The following is a 20,598-nucleotide window of genomic DNA, read 5'->3' as shown; positions in this document are numbered from 1 at the left end:
GAATACACACCGATACAATTACTGTCACACTTTCCAACCCTTTCCCTCCCCGGCATTATCTTTGTCTCATCATCTTATCTACTCTACACCATCTTACCTTTCTCCACCTTTTATCCTCCTTCCCTCCTCTGTCCCATTCACTCTCTCTTCCTCTCATCCCTTAATTTAACTTGACTTAATCAACAGTTAAACCTGACCGACTTCCAACAGTCTAGACCAGTGCTTCCCAACCTTTTACCTCAATGGACCCCTTTTCTGTCACTGAGTAAACTGATGACCGCTGGCTTAGTGACATTTTTTAATAAGTATTTCATATTATATTCAATGCATAACAGTAACAGTACAGAACAACTGATAAACTGTAAAGCTGACTGAAATAGTGAACGTTATAACTTCAGGAAGATGGTGTAGAAAAGAGCAGTGTGGATGAATTATTCCCTATGAATATTACATGTGAGGTGAGTTTTCCTGATATTTTTAGGAACTGTTTATACAGTTCTTTGCAATTTTTTAATAATCATACTCAATAGGCTTCTTTTTTGATAGATTCAGTGTTCCTGACTTTTGCCCATTGTTGTATTAGCTCTTTGTTCTTTGTTTGTTTTAACTGTGTACTTTTCTAATGCAAGATGAGGCTCTTTAGCAGAGAGTGAATGTGAAAATGAGAAAATGTTTTATCTTGAATAATAATGTTAACTTTAAAAATTACAATTTCATTTAGTTTTCTACACAGAAATGAATGAAATGCTGATGTATGGGCCTACTGTGTACATACAGTACAGGCCAAAAGTTTGGACACACCTTCTCATTCAATGCGTTTTCTTTATTTTCATGACTATTTACATTGTAGATTCTCACTGAAGGCATCAAAACTATGAATGAACACATGTGGAGTTATGTACTTAACAAAAAAAGGTGAAATAACTGGAAACATGTTTTATATTCTAGTTTCTTCAAAATAGCCACCCTTTGCTCTGATTACTGCTTTGCACACTCTTGGCATTCTCTCCATGAGCTTCAAGAGGTAGTCACCTGAAATGGTTTTCCAACAGTCTTGAAGGAGTTCCCAGAGGTGTTTAGCACTTGTTGGCCCCTTTGCCTTCACTCTGCGGTCCAGCTCACCCCAAACCATCTCGATTGGGTTCAGGTCCAGTGACTGTGGAGGCCAGGTCATCTGCCGCAGCAATCCATCACTCTCCTTCTTGGTCAAATAGCCCTTACACAGCCTGGAGGTGTGTTTGGGGTCATTGTCCTGTTGAAAAATAAATGATCGTCCAACTAAACGCAAACCGGATGGGATGGCATGTCGCTGCAGGATGCTGTGGTAGCCATGCTGGTTCAGTGTGCCTTCAATTTTGAATAAATCCCCAACAGTGTCACCAGCAAAACACCCCCACACCATCACACCTCCTCCTCCATGCTTCACAGTGGGAACCAGGCATGTGGAATCCATCTGTTCACCTTTTCTGCGTCTCACAAAGACACGGCGGTTGGAACCAAAGATCTCAAATTTGGACTCATCAGACCAAAGCACAGATTTCCACTGGTCTAATGTCCATTCCTTGTGTTTCTTGGCCCAAACAAATCTCTTCTGCTTGTTGCCTCTCCTTAGCAGTGGTTTCCTAGCAGCTATTTGACCATGAAGGCCTGATTGGCGCAGTCTCCTCTTAACAGTTGTTCTAGAGATGGGTCTGCTGCTAGAACTCTGTGTGGCATTCATCTGGTCTCTGATCTGAGCTGCTGTTAACTTGCGATTTCTGAGGCTGGTGACTCGGATGAACTTATCCTCAGAAGCAGAGGTGACTCTTGGTCTTCCTTTCCTGGGTCGGTCCTCATGTGTGCCAGTTTGGTTGTAGCGCTTGATGGTTTTTGCGACTCCACTTGGGGACACATTTAAAGTTTTTGCAATTTTCCGGACTGACTGACCTTCATTTCTTAAAGTAATGATGGCCACGCGTTTTTCTTTAGTTAGCTGATTGGTTCTTGCCATAATATGAATTTTAACAGTTGTCCAATAGGGCTGTCGGCTGTGTATTAACCTGACTTCTGCACAACACAACTGATGGTCCCAACCCCATTGATAAAGCAAGAAATTCCACTAATTAACCCTGATAAGGCACACCTGTGAAGTGGAAACCATTTCAGGTGACTACCTCTTGAAGCTCATGGAGAGAATGCCAAGAGTGTGCAAAGCAGTAATCAGAGCAAAGGGTGGCTATTTTGAAGAAACTAGAATATAAAACATGTTTTCAGTTATTTCACCTTTTTTTGTTAAGTACATAACTCCACATGTGTTCATTCATAGTTTTGATGCCTTCAGTGAGAATCTACAATGTAAATAGTCATGAAAATAAAGAAAACGCATTGAATGAGAAGGTGTGTCCAAACTTTTGGCCTGTACTGTACATATATAAATATATATATATATATATATGTATATAGATATAGATATAGATATAATTATATATTGTTTGCTGTCATTCAGCTTCCACCTGTGGGTAGAAGCTTGTCAGGCTTGTAGTCCTGGATTTCACATGATGAAGGGCCTTCTCAGACTTCTTAGAATCAAAAAAGCCTTGCAACTCCCCATGTAGCCTTAGTGACCCCAGGTTGGGAACCAGTGGTCCTTTATATTCTGATTGCGTGTCAAACTTTCATTGCCTTGTTATTCCATTAAATGTAAAATCTGAAGACATCAGACCCTCTGTTTGCTACTCTCCCTGCACAGATCCTTTTTTGTACATTCAATGTATATTTTTAGTGTGTAAACAAAACATAATTATCCTTTATGTTGATGAGCTGCACCACCAATGATGTAATCAAATGTGTCTCTACTAGTCACAAAGTTGCAGTGCGCGGAGCAGTGCAGCAGAAGGTGTCGCGGTCCAAAGCCCATCGACTGCTGTAATGAACACTGTGCTGCTGGCTGCACAGGACCTCGAGCCACCGATTGCCTGGTCAGTGTCTACTGCATTATCCTGCTACAGTACTGTTGGCCTTAACTCATGATAGCTGCAACAGTTTGCATGTAGTAGGTGCAAATGTGTGGGACATTTTAAGGTAACTTCAGAAAAACAGAATCTTGAGACTTACCTGTCTCCATCTGTCTCAAGATCCTAGTTAAGTCACACGTTAAGCAGGTCCCATATCAGGACAGATGAGTTCTCGGTCAAGGCAGGCAGGTCCCAAACCAGGACCATGGGTGAGACACTGAACCGCAGGAAGCTCATGATGTGTCATCAGAGGTAGATCACAGCCACCGCAGTGAATAAGAGGCAAATTTGCTAAATAGTAGTCCAGATCATTTCAGTTTAGTTCAGACCAAATTATTTCATTAATTCTACCTCTTTTCTTTCAAAAATAAAATGTATCAACTAACAGCAACTGTTCTCTGTGGCTGAGTTGTGCTTCATTTGTTATCCACTCTTATACCTTTTATATTTATAAAACTACAGTTACACATAATGAAGACACTGTCTCTCCTTCTGTCTCTCTGCGTCTTCTCCAGGCCTGCAGGGATTTTAATGATGATGGAACCTGTAAAGATGCTTGTCCTCCTCTGACACTCTATGACCCCAAAACCCACCAGGTGGTCAACAACCCCAACGCCAAGTTCACCTTTGGGGCAACCTGTTTCAAGGCCTGCCCACGTATGGACTTTAAATTATTTTTTTTTATTGACTTCACTCCTATAATTCATTCTGTATATCACCCATTCTTAAGACTCGGGACAAGCCAAACGAACATTATTTTTGGGGATTCCTCTTCTGTTAGGCTGGAAAATATATTTTAAAAGTTCAAAGTCTTGACTATAAAATCTTGTAATGGACCAACCTTCCAGTGATTTAATTTTTTCTTAAACAGTGTACATGATGGATGTCAGAGGTAAGATCTGACAGAGTTGACAAAAGTTATTGTGACGACAAGACGGCAGTTCAATTCAAAATCCAAAAGGTTTAATCAAACAAACAGGCAAGGGTCAGAACCAGGAGATGAGGCAGAGTAACACAACGTTCAGGTGAAAAGGTAAGTGCTGGAATGCTACCGAGAAACTAAGACAATCTGACAGAGGACAAGGGGAAATGGGCTAGTATATACACTGAGGAGCTGATGAGGGAATAGAGTGCAGGTGAGGAGATGGGCATGGAGCCTCAGGTGAAGAGAATTAATGAAGGCCAGGCATGGAGGAATAACAGGATCTGTAATAACAGGAGAATTAGTCACCAAGAACAAACTACTGAGTGAATACTGAACACAGATCAGGAAGGATTTAAGACAGTTATATATTTGTTAACTTCATAGCAGTGGTGGTGAGGAGCTCTTAATGCTAATTAAAACACTCATTTTTAAACAATAATTCATTAGTTAGTTCCAGATTTTAAGGGCTTTTAACACATTTTGAATTGTTTAAAGTTGCTTATTCCTGTCAAGGAGAAGGCTGTGTTTTGACAAAGGGCAAGTTTAGTAGCTAAACTAAAATTCACCATTCCACGGTTGTATGCCCTAGCGCATTAGACAAACTTGCCCATAGTTTTTTGACTAACGGAAGTGCAGGGGCCTCAGGGATCGCTCAACCCCTTCACTTCCGGCGGTGCCCCCAGGGAATCGCCTTGTTGTTTACAAATACTTCCAGGTAGAAAACCGGCAGAGTTTAGCTATGTGTACATATATATATATATATGTATATATATATATATATATATATATATATGTATATATATATCACATTTTTCACGTCACTATATCACCGTGTAGACTAATCTGATGTTTGTAAAGTCTATAAACACAATGATTGAACAAACATTACTATCTCTGTGTGCACATTTTGTAATTAATAACATGGTTATCGTAGATTAGCTGGGATAACTGTTAGCTGTTAGCCCCGTTAGCGGTTTCTGTAGTAACTGAGTAACTTAATAAATGGTCCGTGAAATTTTTTTTTTTCCCAGCGGATATCTTAGTTACAACATGATTGAGCTAGCAAAGCAGTATTGTGTTGCTATGTGTGGTATTTATTCAGTTTTGGGAAATCACGATGTCTAGAAAGCATCAGTGGCTGCAGCTGACAGGGACAGTTAGCAAAGCTAACATCAGGACGTCATCTGTTAAAAGCCTTCCGTTGTCGGATACGACATGAAACTACTCCAGTTAGCTCAATCATGTTGTAAATAAGACATCCGCTGGAAAAAATATTTTTTTCACGTTGACGAGACAGCGTTTTGGGTGGAGCAGTCGCCATGGATGCGGAGTTTGCTGTTTCTGTAGGTACACATTTCCTGGGGACACCTGCACGTCTTGGCCCCGCCCCTTCAATTGTGATTGGCTAAAGCGCAGCATCGTTCAAACTCAAAGCCCTGCCCTCCCCCCCTCTCTAGTCGTCTTTCATACAGGGCTGCCGACAGATTCTACAATGTAAATTGCAGAATCTGTCTTGAGAGATTAGTGAAAACATGGATGCTTCACACACATTGTACCCATGGCAGCACAGAAGATCTGTACGATCAGCACAATTTCAACATTAGAGTCACCAATTCAGTATCTTCTGACCTTCTGTTCCTGAGTTATGACATTGAGTGAAGGACAGAAAAGTCTTTATGCTGATTATGATGTCACAGTGACATTGACCTTTGACCTTTTTGATATAACACATCATGATTTTATCCTGCTAGACATTTGTGTGAAGTTTTGTCATAATTAACATATGAATTCTTGAGTTATGGCCAAAAACATATTTTGTGAGGTCACACTGACCTTTACCTTTGACCTTCAATCACAAAATTCTAATGAGTTTATTCTTCAGTCCAAGTGGACGTTTGTTTCAAATTTAAAGAAATTCCCTCAAGGTGTTTTTGAGATATTGTGTTTGGGAGAATGAGACAGATGCAATGTCACAGTGACCTTTGACCATCAAAATCGCATCAGTTTATCGTCGAGTCTAAGTGAATGTTTGTGCCAAATTTGTAGAAATTCCCCCAAGGCGTTCTTGTGCTATCGCATTTATGAGAGTGCAACAGACAAGGTCAAAGTGACCTTGATCTTTGACCGATGACCACCAAAAACTAATCAGTTCGTCGTTTAGTCCGGGTGGACATTTGTGCCAAATTTAAAGAAATTCCCTGAAGCTGTTCTTGAGATATCACATTCATGAGAATGAGATGAATGCTAGGTCATGGCAACCTTACACTTTGACCTTTGACCACCAAAATCTCATCGGTTCATCCTAGAATCCAAGAGAACCTTTGTGCCAAATTTGACTAAATTCCCTTGAGGTGCTTTTTAGATATCATGTTTACAAGGATGAGACGTACGTACATACTGATAAATGGACAGATGGATGACTTGAAAACATAATGCCTTCAGCCACGGCTATCGCCAGTGTGGAGGCATAAAAACAAAAGGAGATCAAAATATTTTATAAATCATATTTATTTCATGTATATAAATCCTTTAAAAATAATGTTTTGCCCCAGAAACAGAATTAGTGTGTTATTAAGTTTTACTTTAAAAGTGTTGATAAATGTCCTTAAGTGATGTCACTTGAGTCAGCTTCAGTTGAAGACTTCAAGTGTAAAGTGGCAGTGTGCAGTTAGAAAGAACTGAGCTTAACAGACTTATGTAGCTCGCTGCTCTTCCGCACTGCAGGATTCATCAGCTGCTGCACCACAATCTACCACCAGTTTGTTAGAGGAAGGGGTGCATTGTGGGTAATGTAGGTGCAAGGGAGAAGAATGTGGGGAACATAAAAGATGATATTTCTGGTTCTACTGCATCATTTTTTTTACTCTGGGCTCTAGTTTCCCGGCGCAGCGCAGGGTGGCGCAGGGTGGCGAACCCCGCGCAGAGCTAGTTTCGAGCAGCGCAACCCGAGGCGCGCTCAGTTTGGTAGTTTGGCAGACCGAGGTGCGCTGAGATGGGTGTGGCGGCGCAGCAGGGGGAGGTGTCGACAGATCCAGCTTGGCGCAGTGACAGTTTCGTGCCAAAAGGCTTCGCCGAAGGTGCGCTAAAAGCTCGCCAGCTGAAACCAGGTCTACTGTCAGCACAGGCGGAGCGCAGCCGGTGTAAGCCGAAGTTTGGCTGACCGGCGGACAGTGCGCACACGTCACCAAGACTTCACAGGCAGGTTTCCAGAATGTCAGGCACATTAACAATGCAATAAATAGCCAAAAAACCACTATTCAATGCAACTATCTGCAATCAGCACATACATGTATCTCTATATCGACTGTCTCGTCACATCTGATGTCAGATCAAAGGGGATTGGCACCGTTTGGCACGTTTGGCACGCGTAATGGAAACCCAACCTGATTTGATTAACACAGCTGCAAACTAATGAGTTCACATCCCTCTCAGCCAACCACAAACAGCCACAGCATCAGATAGGGAGTATATATTCAGCATCTGTCATCTTAGAAAAGTCAAAAGAAAAGAAACAGAGTGAGACTGCGAGAGAGAAAGAGAGAGCGCGCGCGCATGAGAGAAACGCAACATTGATTTACAATTGTGGTGACCTCCTCCCAGGCTACCTTTGCATCATCAGCCCGTGGAGGTCTGCTCGCAGTTCCATATATTCGGACACTGCGAGCTTGGACCTCCCGGACCAAAACATTAGTTTCCTCCTGGGAGAAGTCTGGCTGTCTGACGCTGCTGCTCTCTTCCGCCATGGCGAATTGAGTAAACTCTCATTACGCCTTCGCGTGGCGCATTTAAGGGCGAGGAGAGGGGCTCATTTGATTGGTGTGATGTGTGTAAAACCCACTCCACGCCTTCTCTCCTCCCTCTTTCCGACTTGCGCAGGTAGGAGGGACAGAGGTGGGAAAGAGGAGTAGCTGCGCCAGGCGCACGGTGTGCCAAAAAAATCCGCCTGGCCACACCCAGTTGGCGAAGCGCAGGTGCGCTGCGCCCCCCGCCTCGCCCGGTCTGCGAAACTAGAGCCCCTTAAGTCAGACAGGGTTTAAGGAGTGCAACAATACACCAATGGAGTCTTATAAACAAATAAAATTGTGCTTTGTTTTTATTTTATTTAGATAATTACGTGGTGACAGGTGGATCATGTGTTCGTACCTGCAGCGCTGGAATGTACGAGGTGGAGGAGAACGGAGTCCAACGCTGCAAAGCATGTGACGGTCCCTGTCCTAAAGGTAGACCGAGACTGAGACAGACAGAGAGATAGACAGATATGAACACTAAACAAATAACTTGACAGAGTCTTTCTCTTCCCTCTAGTCTGTGACGGAGTCGGCATTGGCACTCTGATCAACACCATGGCCGTCAACGCCTCAAATATTGAATCCTTCCGGAACTGCACAAAGATAAATGGGGACGTCTCCCTCATTGAAACCTCTTTCACTGGGTGAGACACTCAGAACATTTAGTTTGAGGAAGTCAAGATGACATTTAAACAATTCAACAGCAATGTGACTTTACAGTGTCATTGGTTACTTTGGAAAAGATACACAGATCTTTATGAACTCTTTTCACTGCAACTTCTTTCCACCTAAGAGCTCAACAAGTCAGAGGTTTAACTAAATGTTAAGGTTTACCACAGTTATTGAGACTAGGTCTGTTGTCTGAAACAGAACTTTTAATTTCCTGATGTGCAGTGAAGGAAAAATTCTGTAATCTTTGAAAGCAAGGCTTGAAACTAAGGTTTTTTCCTTTATTGGCTCTTCCAGGGACGCACACTATAAAATCCCACCCATGGACCCGGCTAAACTGGAGTACTTCAGGACAGTGAAGGAAATCACAGGTAGGTCAAAGGTCATTAATGCTTCTCCTCATTCGTCACACTGAATTGTTATGTTGAGTCTCCTGGTTATGATTGGTTCACACTGGTCTATCTATGTCCCAACCCTCAGCTTTGATCACGAGCTTTGGGTAGTGACCAAAAGAATGAGATTGCGGATACAAGCGGCCGAAATGAGTTTTCTCTGAAGGGTGGCTGGGCTCAGCCTTCGAGATAGGGTAAGGAGCTCGGACATCCAGAGGGAGCTCAAAGTAGAGCCACTGCTCCTTTGCATCAGAAGAAGCCAGGTGGTTCAGCATCTGATCAGGATCCCCCTGGGCACCTCCCATCAGAGGCGTTCAAGGCATTTCCAACTGGTGGGAGGTCCAGGGGCAGACCCAGAACACATTGGATAGATTATATATCTTGTCTGGCCTGGGAATGCCTTGGGATCCCCCAGGAGGGGCTGAAAAATGTTGCTGGGGAGAGGGATGTCTGGAGTGCTTCGCTCATCCAGCTGTCTCCACGACCCGACCCTGGAGAAGTGAATGAAAATGGTTGGATGGATGGTTACGATTGGGGTTTTTTGAAGTCTTCCTATTATGATCAGGTTTTTGGAGTCTTACTATTATGATCAGGCTTTTGGGGTTTACTGGTTGTGATTGGGGTTTGGGGTCTCTAGGTTATGATCAGCTTCTAGGATTTTCCCAGTTATGATCAGGTTTTTGGAATCTGCGGGTTATGATATGTTTTTTTGGGGAGTAAACCGGTTATGATCAGGTTTTTGGACTGTCCTGGTCATGATCAAGTTTTTGGAGAATCCAGGTTACATTCAGGTTTTTGGAGTATCCCAGCTATGTGACGCACATGTAAACATCATATCCTGGTTTCAGAAACGTGGATATGCCACTTGATAAATACCAGGATACTGTGTGATGTAAACATCTGATCCAGATTTCTGATCATTCCAGGTCTCTCAAGTTTTTCATATCCTGAATAACTGAAAATCGTGACACTAATGCACTTATAAACACATTCATTGGGACTTCTGACCATTAACTTTCTGAGACTTGGTTGCTGGTACAGAATTATTGACCATCTACTGACTGAAATTCACTGAATTGTGTCAAAAGCAACTACTTACAAAGTTTCTGAGAAGCTTTTACAGTGTTGTAGAGGATGGTTGATGTCATTGAACAGTGCAGGTACAGTCTGGGTATATATGTGTTTGTGTGTCCTCCAGGTTTCCTGCTGATCCAGTCCTGGCCAGAGAATCTGACCTCTCTGTCAGTGTTTGAGAACCTGGAGATCATCAGAGGAAGAACAACACGAGCGTGAGTCAGCTGATAAATATATTGTTATAAAAAAAACATTAAGTTTTGAATACAGGAATTTTACTTGTAACTTAGTATTTCTACCTTGAGGTACTATTACTTTTACTTACTGTAAGTGAAAGATCTTCCACCACTTTTTACTAGTTGAATATTGAATATATTTCATAAACCTCCCCTTATAATAAATCTTTCTGGTCCAGTCAGCACAGTTTGGCGGTAGTGAGGGCAAAGCACCTCCGCTGGCTGGGCCTGCGCTCTCTGAAGGAGGTGAGTGCTGGCCGGGTGATGATGAAGGACAACTCTCAGCTCTGCTACACTGGGCCGGACCAGTGGACCCGCCTCTTCAGATCCAACGACCAGACCACCAGCATGCGTAACAACGCCCCCCCCGAAGTCTGTGGTGAGTTCCTGTGTTTGTGTGTGTTGGGGTTGTAACTGCCATCACTGCTAATAGAAGTGAATAAAATGGGAAAATTTGCTTGTGTGTTTCAGAACAACAGAATCAAACCTGTGACCTGGAATGTACAGATGATGGCTGCTGGGGTCCAGGTCCTACCATGTGTGTGTCCTGTCGCCACTTCAACCGTTGGGGGCGCTGTGTGGCATTCTGTAACCTGCTGCAGGGGTGAGAGAGCTTTGAACCACAGCAGATTCTCCCTGCTGGGACTTGCACCTGTGAACTTTTTACCTAATATGCCCCCATGTGAAAATATTATTAGAATTTTGTTGATATTCAGTTTTTAAAGCTTTTGATGTTAGTAAACTTGGAGTATTTGCAGTACAAACTTATTACTAAACTTTTTAAATACACTTTACACAAAATATAATCAACAGATTTAATATGATGCATCATCACATGGGAGACATGCCAGGTGAATCGGATATTTTTTTTTTACTAACAGATATTACCATGAAACTTCCCCAGTTGATTATTTACACTAAGACAATTATGTTTTATAATACAAGTTTTCTGAAATTATATGTGTAAATATGAAACTGAGACATCATTAGCTCAAAATCTCAAAATTGACCAGTGTGTGAAAAAACACTTTTCATCTGGGGTGTCTTGCCTTGAGATAAACAGACACTTTTATGTATTTAAGTATATTCTGATGCTTATACCTTTATACTTTTGCATGGGTAAAGTTTTTCACGGTATTTCTATACTGTGGTATTACTACTTTTTCTGAAGTAAAAAGGCTGTTATTCTTGTATTCCATCACTGCTTTTATTTGGCACTTTACCTTACATGTATAAATCTGTGCTCTATGATAGGTTGTCCTTTGTGATCTTCTGTCCTGACTGTAGATTTCTCTTTGTGTGTTTTTGCAGCGAGCCCAGAGAGGTGGAGGTGAACGGTAGCTGTGTCGAGTGTCACCCGGAGTGTCTGCTGCAGAGAGGGACCCCAGCCTGCCATGGACTGGTCAGTCCAGCTTCTGCTGGGGTTCATTTCTAATGTACAAATCTTAATATGTGAAGTATCAAATGGTGCCAGACTGTCAGAGCACAGCCTGTCTGTTATCATCTCTCCTACTCTTTGATTGATTCTCAGATTAATTTGCGCTCATTGATATGATCAACTATGGAAATAAAATATTACATTTCTTGTGCAACAAACTAATCTAAACTCAAGGGTCCACTTACATTTGCTCAGCTTTAAACCATAAATCATGTCTTCAGCATGGTCTTCCTCAGCTGGATAAGAACGTCTCATGGCTTAAACTTAACATACAAATAACGATAAGTTAATAAGTTAGCACTTTTCTCAATGAATTTCCTTATTACTTAGTGCTTTGCACCCACAAACTAAAGAAAATAATAATTTCATATAATTTGAATGATTTTGATTGATGAGAAATTAAAAGCAGGATAATGATTCACGGTTCCCACACATTTTCATGGACAAAATTTCAAATCTTTTTAAGGACTCATAATAAGTTTCCATTTCAGAAAAGCATGTGCTTCACTGTGTCTGCTGCACTTGCCAGCCCACTCATAGTACTTTTCTACACACACGCAGCAGAATTTCACTTTCCACAACAAACGCTGCCACACTACATCACACATACACATAACCTTTCTTTAAGGGGAAGGCTTGGCTGGTATTTGTCATGAAAAATGAGAACAGCGTGAGTTTTCCTTTTGTCTCAAGCAGCAAACAAGTTGAGTTAATTTGCTGTAATTGACAATGTATATTCTGTGTTGCAACTATTGCACATCACAATGTTGATGCTGAAACGATATATCATGCAGCCCTCAGTTGACGTATATTGGATTCACAATGGCATACAAAAGTTTGTGCACCCCTGGTCAAATTTTTAATTACTTTGAATAGTTAAGTAAGTTGAAGATGAACTGATCTCCTAAAAACATTAAGTTAAAGATGAAACATGCTTTTTAACATTGTAAGCAAGATTATCATTTTAATTTTTGTTTTATACAATTTTAGAGTTAAAAAAAAAGGAAAGGAGCACCCTGCAAAACATTGTGCACCCCAAGACATTTGAGCTCTCAGACAACTTTTATCAAGGTCTCAGACCATAATTAGCTTGTTAGAGCTATGGCATGTTGACAGTCGTCATTAGTAAAGGGCAGCTGATGCAAATTTCAAAGCTTTATAAATACTGTGACTCCTGAAACCTTGTCCCAGCAATCAGCAGCCATGGCCTCCTGTAAACAGCTGCCTGGCACTGAAAACTAAAATAACTGATGGCCACAAAGCATGAGAAGGCTTTTTCCTCAGCTCATAATGTAATTAATAAATGGCAGTTAACAGGAACTGTGGAGGTCAAATTGAGTTCTGGAAGGCCAGGAAAACTTTCTGAGAAAGCTGTTTGTAGGATTGTTACTGTACGTTCACACCAAAAGCTGCCAGAGCTGCAAAGGCGACAGGTCCAATTCATTTTCAATGGACATGTGGCGACTAGAGGCGTTTTGAGCTGCAAAAGCGATGAGCAGCGGTTTGGCAAAGTGAGCTGCAAATCAAAGTTGAAGACTGGTTAACTTTATGCAAATTAGCTATGACGCGTTTGAGCTGCAAATGACCAGCAACCAATCGGAATGTTGATGTCCATTGCTTGTGTGGAACCCAGAGAACATCTTCGGAACGTTTAGTTCCTACCACACGTTCTTTCCTACTTCAAAACAAGCAGCAAGCTGTCAAACTGATCTATGTTCAGCCTGAAGTAGCGCTGGAACCTCTCCCCATCCGGCCGCAGCTCCTGCACCAGCCGATGATATTCCCCATGCTGTTCATGGCCCTGGAGGATATCGTGAACCCAGACCCGACGGCGGCTACATCCACGCAGGTACCACACAGCAGCACAAATTACAAGAGTGTCTTCTTCCTTGTTGAATCGATACACAAGTGTGGACAAGCGCACATACTTATACAATTTGTGTTCTGGAACGCTTGTTATTAGAATGCAATTCATTTGCTCTCCTTACCACCTGTTTAACTAATCGCACTGTAGGCATTCGAATCCAAACCATTGACAGTGTTTCCCCTAGGTTTACAGCTTTGGGGGGGGAATAATAAATGGGGTTTTCATTTTCAGTTCTGGTTTGGCCCACTTGACATGCTGCTGTGTTGTGCTACGGCCATGCTGGAATTTGTTATTTACGTGACAACGCCTGAACGCAACACAGGCTGTGTGTGTTTAATGTTTAATGTCAGACATATTTAGAATTTTTATTCTGTTTTCATTGTCCAAATGTGAACGTTTCTGTACTCAGGCAGATGCACAAAGTCACATTTCTGTGCTCCAGCCAGTAACCTGCTTTGCGGCTCCTTTAAATTGAGAAGCATAATCGAACGTTCAGAATTTGATGTCATGAGCAACTTGAGCTGCTTTCGCTGCCACAAATATTTATTTATTATATAAAGAGCTTTTTGAACACAATGAGCATGGGTATGTTTGGAGAAAAACAAGAATTTCATAAAAAGAACATCTGTCCAACTGTGGACAGGGGTGGATGGATCATGCTTTGGGCTCATGTTTCAGTCAGTAGCATGGGGAACATCTTATAGGTAGAGGGAAGAATTGATTCAGTTAAATTTCAGTGAATTCTGGAAGCAAACATCACACCATCTGTGAAAAAGCCGAAGATGAAGAGAGGACGGCTTCTCCAACAGGACAATGATCCAACACACACCTTGAAATCCACAAAGGACTACCTCAAGAGGTGCAAACTGAAGGTTTTGCCATGGCCCTCACAGTCCCCGACCTAAACATCATTAAATATCTGTGGATAGACCTCAAAAGAGCAGTGCACTCTTTGCTGGTTACAAAAGGTGTTTAGAAGCTGTGATACTTGTCATGGGAGGATCTACCAAGTTCTGACCATGCAGGGTGCCCAAACTTTTGCTTCGGGCCCTTTTCCCTTTTTGTTGTTTTGATACTGTAAAAGATTGAAATTAAAAAGTGATCTTGTTGAAGAAGTATGTAATCGTAAACTTCATGCATTTTTGAAACCAGTTCATCCTTTACTTGCTTTATTTTTCACAGTTAACACAATTTAAAACAGGGGTGCCCAAACTTATGCATGCCACTGTATGTTATGTCAACAGCTAACTTACAGAACATAAGTTTGCTGTTATGTTATATTACGTGGAAGGTTATCACCTGAAGATTAAAGTAACAATTCATTTCATTATACACAACACAATTTTCCAAATCTTTAAATGATTCTTACTAATTCCATGACTTTTCCAGGCCTGGAAAACAAGATTGTGAAATTCCATGTCTTTTCCAAGCTTCCATGACCATGGGAACCCTGATAATTACTGAGTAGTGAAAAACTTTAAGAACTCACCAGATTTTCTATAAATGACTCCTTAGTTGCCTTCATCCCTCCTCTGTCCCCATCTGCAGGGTCCAGACCAGTGCTCCCAGTGCGCCCATTTTAAAGACGGCCCCCACTGCGTGCCACGCTGCCCCCATGGTGTGCTGGGAGACAGAGACATGCTGATCTGGAAATACCCTGACAGGACAGGCCAGTGCCAGCCCTGCCACCAGAACTGCACCCAGGGGTGAGACACATGTTACTGATTCATCCTGCAGTGCTCATTGATGTCTCTGATGATATATGGATTAATAAAAGTGAGTTGAATAAAAGGAGTGTTGTTTCTCTGTGTCTGCAGGTGTTCAGGTGCTGGACTCTCTGGATGCACCGGGTAGGCACTTTGTTGCAGACTGTTTCAGTTCCCACTAGGCAGAATCAATTTTATTACAGTAACTTTCAGGAAGAAATTGCTATCATCACCTGCATAAAACCAAATGATGCTGAGCAGATGCTACCTCAGTTGGGTAGTTTTTAAGCCACCTGAAAAAAATCAACATCAGTTAAAGTGTATGCTATATTCGGAATATTTTCACCGCTTTACCTTGTCAGACTTTTCTGACATGGAATTAAAGTTGTTTTATCAAACCCGGCAGACTCCATTGTCATTTCACAACAAAGTTGCCGATTTTGCATATCTCAGCTATTGTAATCAGTCGCCAGTTTTCTATCCAGAGGTGATTTTTGTTGTCAGTGCAACATCACATTGACTCGGCCTATAAATCTGTGTGTTGTCTTCAGTCTTGTCTGCTAGTTGATCTCATTTTATCTTCTGAAAGCTTATGTCAGAGCTTCACAAAGATCTAAATAAACTTCAACATCTTTGAGAGAGTTAGACTGCCAGTAGTAAAATTCACAAATGACAACCTTTTACGACACCATGCCCCCTCGGACGAAAAATGTCCCCATTAAAACCCATTAAAATGACTTTTTTTTTTATTCCCCTGCAATTTACATAAAAACATGATTTATTTCTATCTCTGGCAGTCAGGTTGGTAAGAGAGACCCAAGAATAGTAGAAAAAAAAAACAAAAAACAGATGGGGCCAATTTCAATTTTTGGGGCCCTGCTGTCTTTTCAATGCAATTGAAAAGTTTTGGCCACTTGAGGCACTATAGGCCCCTAACAGGAAGGGCAAATGCAGAGTAGATCAAAAAATGGTCTTGCTGTGCTCATAAGGATGTGTATGTGGTCTGTATAAAAATAGTGCAATATTAGTTTGTGTGTGTGTGTGTGTGTGTGTGTGTGTGTGTACATGGGCTCAAAATACACAATGTCAAATCCCTATGTGAAAATATAGCTAAATGTAAAACCATAAATTCCGTATTTGTTCATCACATTCTTGTGGCAACTTAGAAACATGAATTTGATGATATTAGTCATGCATTCCAGAGTTAGAGGATCAAAATGGAAGTTTTTACTAAAATCCAGCTGAATCATTAATTTTCTCTTGCTTCCTCAGCAGAGCAAACAGACACACTAAATAATAAGCAGTAAAATTGCCTGTATTTTTCTCCTATTTTTTTTTCATTTTTGAGGTAAGTGAGCCAATTAAATAAATGCTAAGTTTGTGTTGATATGGATGTCTGGGGGTTGTGGCTGTGTAGCTACTAAAAAAATATTGTGTGTGTGTGTCTGTGGCTACAAATTGCAAATTATGAGCTGCAGGTTGGTAAGGTTACATTACTGTTCTCTCTCTCCCTCTCTCTCTCTCTCTCTCTCTCACTCACTCACTCACTCACTCACTCACTCAGACACACACACACACACACACACACACACACACACACACACACATGCACGCACATGCATGTGCAGGCACAGGCTTTCAAACTCAATAGAAAATAATTTACACATTCATATGTGCAGTGCATTTTTGTATCGATTTCAGTAGTAGTGTGATGTTTAGTGATATTTCAGGGGTGTGTGCATGTGTGAGTGTGTGTGTGTGCGTGTGTGTGCGTGCGTGTGTGACAGATCAGTTATTGAAGTACTGATATAAAAGTAAACTTGACTTTATCAAAGGTCATGTGCACGTGTACATGCACTTACACAGTGACATACACATCTGCAATCATGCAATCAGTTTACTGGACTTCAAAGGTGCCAATACGGAGTAAAAAAAAATAAAACTAACTTCATTTAGGTCAGTGTGTTTATGCAACTGGAGTCGGAGCAAAAGTTATGCATATAGCTCGGCTGACTCGTCATTGCATTCATCCAGCATGGGGAGGAAATACTGTTACACACTGCATCACTGACATATACCATACTATGATAATTAAAAAAAAAAATAAAAAAATCTAGCGTTTAGTGTATAGAAAATAATTCATAATTCATATTTTTTCATAAAAGTAACAGTGAGTCTATGGAAAGGAATTTGTATTTAAAGGGTTAAAATCCTCCAAATGAATGAATATGGTATGTATAACCTGGGCAGGAGTTGGTTAAAAGATTTAAGCAAAAAATATTAATGTTTAATATTTTTATGGTTGTTTTTCAACAAAGATGAAAAACGTCCCAAATGGGAAAGGTGTCGGTGTTTATTGAAAAATTGAAACTGCACAAAAAATAATAATGCATCAAAATTGGTGTTGTTAATAATCATTCACATATCCCAGACTGTGATGATTAGAAAAAAAAATGTATCCAACATTTATTATATAGAAAGTAATTCATAATTCATGTTTTTTTTTTTATATATATATAAAAGAAACAGTGACTTTATGTAAAGAAAATGGCATATAAATTGTTAAAAGTCCTCAAAATGAATGACTATTTGGTATGTATAATCCGAGTAAGAGTTGATTAAAAGATTTAAGCAAAAAAAAGTAGAAAAAAATATTAATATTTAATATTTTTATGGTTGTTTTTCGACAAGGACCAAAAATGTCCCAAAGGGGAAAGGTATCATCTTTTATTGAAAAATTGAAACTGCACAAAAAATAATAATGCATCAAAACTGGTGTTGTTATTAATCACTCACATATCCCAGATTGTGATAATTAGAAAAAAAATCCATCCAATATTTATTATACAGAAAGCAATTCATAATTCATTCAGGAGTTGGTTAAAAGATTTAAGCAAAAAACAAAAAAAGTAGAAAAAAATATTAATATTTAATATTTTTACAGTTGTTTTTCAACAAGGATGAAAAACATCCCAAAGGGGAAAGGTGTGATTTTTTATAAGGGGACCTGAGGGTTAAACATGTTAAAGTAACCTTTCCTTTCACCTGAATAACATCTCTAAAGGTGTATTCAGACAGGAAGTGTGGCCTTTGACCACATGTCGATCTAGTTCCAACAGTGCTAACCTTAGACTAACCTTCTGTTGCTGTTGTAAAGTCTGGAGAGGAGCTTTGCTAAAGTTAATTCCAGCTTGTTGAAAGAATTATTGGAACCTGTTCCTGTTTAACTCTGCTCACATCTTGATGCTAAGCTTCCAGTTTGTTTAACCAATGACTGCTGATTTCTTCAGTTACTCAGAAGGATCTTTGTCTCTTTCAGTTGTCAGTCTGGTTTAACCATTGTACAGTGTTCTCCATGTACAAAACAAACCCTTCATACTAAATAACATCTGTTTGTAACAAGGACTTTCTACAACCTAAAACCATCAGAGACCATTTAAACATATAGAGTGAATAATACTGTAACAGTTGAAGGACAGTTGATGAATTCTCCATTACTATCCTAAATTTGAAGAGGAGTAGAATGCCAATAATAAATGTGAGTCACTGGGAATTCTACCTTTACATAAATAAATATAAGTGGGAGTTAATGAGACTCATATCCTTAAATTTGAAAGCAAAGTAATTTCAGTGCTAAGTCTTCCCTTGCATGCTGATAACTTTAGATGACATATAAAGGTTCAAGATGCAAGCACAGGTGTTTGTTACCTGCAAGGCTTTTCTGCCTGTCTTACCTCCGCTGGTGCCAGCAGGGCAGCTGCAGGGTCGTCAGCTGGGAGCCACTCTTCACAAATGTTTCACCACTTGAATTCCAGGACATCTCTAGGTGGTGGGGCAGCGGTGGGGACATCTCCTTACTGCTCCCTGTGACTGGCCCTAGGATCCTCGGTTCCCCTACAGCCAGAAGCTCCCTTTCTCTGCCTCCTTGGCCAGTTCCCTGAATGCGTTCTTTCGCTTGGACCCAGTGATTGACGGTTTTTAGCAGCTGCTGGGTGAATTTTCCAACCAAGCCTCTGCATCTGACTTCCACAGGGTAGGTGCATGCCTTCCACCCTGCCTCAGTACAAGCCGCAGCAAGCTCACTGTACTTCTCCTTTTTCCTCTCAAAGGCTGCCTCCATCACTTCTCCCCACAGCACAGTGAGTTCTGCCATGATTACTGTCTTGGCACTCCCTCCGGTTGATGTTTTCCGCTTCAGCTCCTTGCCTGATGAAATGTATCTGTGGTTTGGAGAATGACAGGCTGGCTCTGTTGGCACTTGGTGGTGCCGCCATCTGTACAGGCCATGAGTCAAAGCTGAGCTGCAAGTTTGGATATTGGGCAGCACAGAGACTGCAGTTTGTTTCCAAGCCATACCAGAGATATATGTTCTGGTGGCTTGGGAGGGTGTCATATATGGACCTGATGAGGAAGCTCAGTGTTGCCTGAGGGATCATCCACATGTCTACCTAGGTTATGACCCCTTTTGGTGACTGCCTCCCAGTTTGTCCATCTTCCTTGATTTTGTATGTCTCGTCCTCCATCCTGATCACTTCTAAGATGACTAGCTCTTTTCTTTCCTTCTTCGTGGCTTTTGACCACATCTTAGGAGCTGGTCCTCACCCCAGCCCTGTGTTGCCCTGCTGTAACCACCCGACAGTCTCCTGATGCTGAAGTTGACTGATGGCCTGGTCAACTGGTTATACAAATTCAGCATGCTTAATCTGAATGGGAGTCAAAAGTTTTACCAGACCATGCTAAGTGAATTATAACTTAATGTGCCTAAACTGCATGAGTATGGTGAATCATTTAAATGGGAGTCTTGGAGAAATTTTACAAATGTTTTTACCTCTGTATAATTAATAACAAAATTGTCCCTTTGTGTGTCCTCACAGTGCTGCCACCCACTCCATGTTGGCGGTGGGCGTGGTTGGTGGGCTCTTGATTGCTGTCATTGTGTCATTGGTTATCTTTGTGCTGCTGCGGCGACGGCAAATAAGGCGGAAGAGAACATTGCGCCGTCTGCTGCAGGAAAGAGAGGTGGGAGAGGCTTGTGTTAAGTTCATTGATGCAAACTTTTTCAGTGATAACTTATTTCCCATAATGAAGATGAGACAAAACAGTTTTTGTTGACTAAAATATACTAAAAATGACGAGGAGTTTTGAGTACAGTATTAATAGTGAATATAGGAATTGCGAACAAAATTAAAACTAGAGAGAACATAACAACATACACAGATGCAGTGTGTCATCTGTATAGAACCCCTGTTAATATTTGAATCCCATGTACATGGGCTGTTTTGTTTTTGGAGGAATCAAATAAAGTTATTAAAATGTGTGTGTTGTAGCTGGTGGAGCCCTTGACTCCGAGCGGTGAAGCTCCTAATCAGGCGCTGCTGAGGATCCTGAAGGAGACAGAGTTTAAGAAAATCAGGGTGCTTGGCTCTGGGGCCTTCGGGACTGTCTTCAAGGTGAGGTTGTTTGATACATGCAAAATAACATTTCATGAAACTTTTACTGAAGCCACTATG

The 20,598-nt window shown here is 41.1% G+C and overlaps 1 protein-coding gene across 1 annotated transcript in view; it reads left to right on the top strand.

Moving 5' to 3' along the window:
- The window catches only part of LOC117264749 (melanoma receptor tyrosine-protein kinase-like), a 108,414-nt gene that overhangs the window by 64,012 nt on the left and 23,804 nt on the right, over window positions 1–20,598 (top strand). The window contains exons 6-18 of the mRNA XM_033638964.2: window positions 2,839–2,957; window positions 3,509–3,650; window positions 8,025–8,138; window positions 8,224–8,350; window positions 8,673–8,746; window positions 9,966–10,056; window positions 10,257–10,456; window positions 10,549–10,681; window positions 11,389–11,479; window positions 14,931–15,088; window positions 15,200–15,232; window positions 19,963–20,107; window positions 20,416–20,538. Coding sequence (XP_033494855.2) covers window positions 2,839–2,957; window positions 3,509–3,650; window positions 8,025–8,138; window positions 8,224–8,350; window positions 8,673–8,746; window positions 9,966–10,056; window positions 10,257–10,456; window positions 10,549–10,681; window positions 11,389–11,479; window positions 14,931–15,088; window positions 15,200–15,232; window positions 19,963–20,107; window positions 20,416–20,538 — 1,550 coding nt within the window. The remainder of the gene's footprint in view (window positions 1–2,838; window positions 2,958–3,508; window positions 3,651–8,024; window positions 8,139–8,223; window positions 8,351–8,672; window positions 8,747–9,965; window positions 10,057–10,256; window positions 10,457–10,548; window positions 10,682–11,388; window positions 11,480–14,930; window positions 15,089–15,199; window positions 15,233–19,962; window positions 20,108–20,415; window positions 20,539–20,598) is intronic.

This window comes from Epinephelus lanceolatus, chromosome 20 (assembly GCF_041903045.1).
Source record: "Epinephelus lanceolatus isolate andai-2023 chromosome 20, ASM4190304v1, whole genome shotgun sequence".
NCBI classification, from domain to species: Eukaryota; Metazoa; Chordata; class Actinopteri; order Perciformes; family Serranidae; genus Epinephelus; species Epinephelus lanceolatus.
This window is presented reverse-complemented; position numbering and strand designations above follow the sequence as displayed.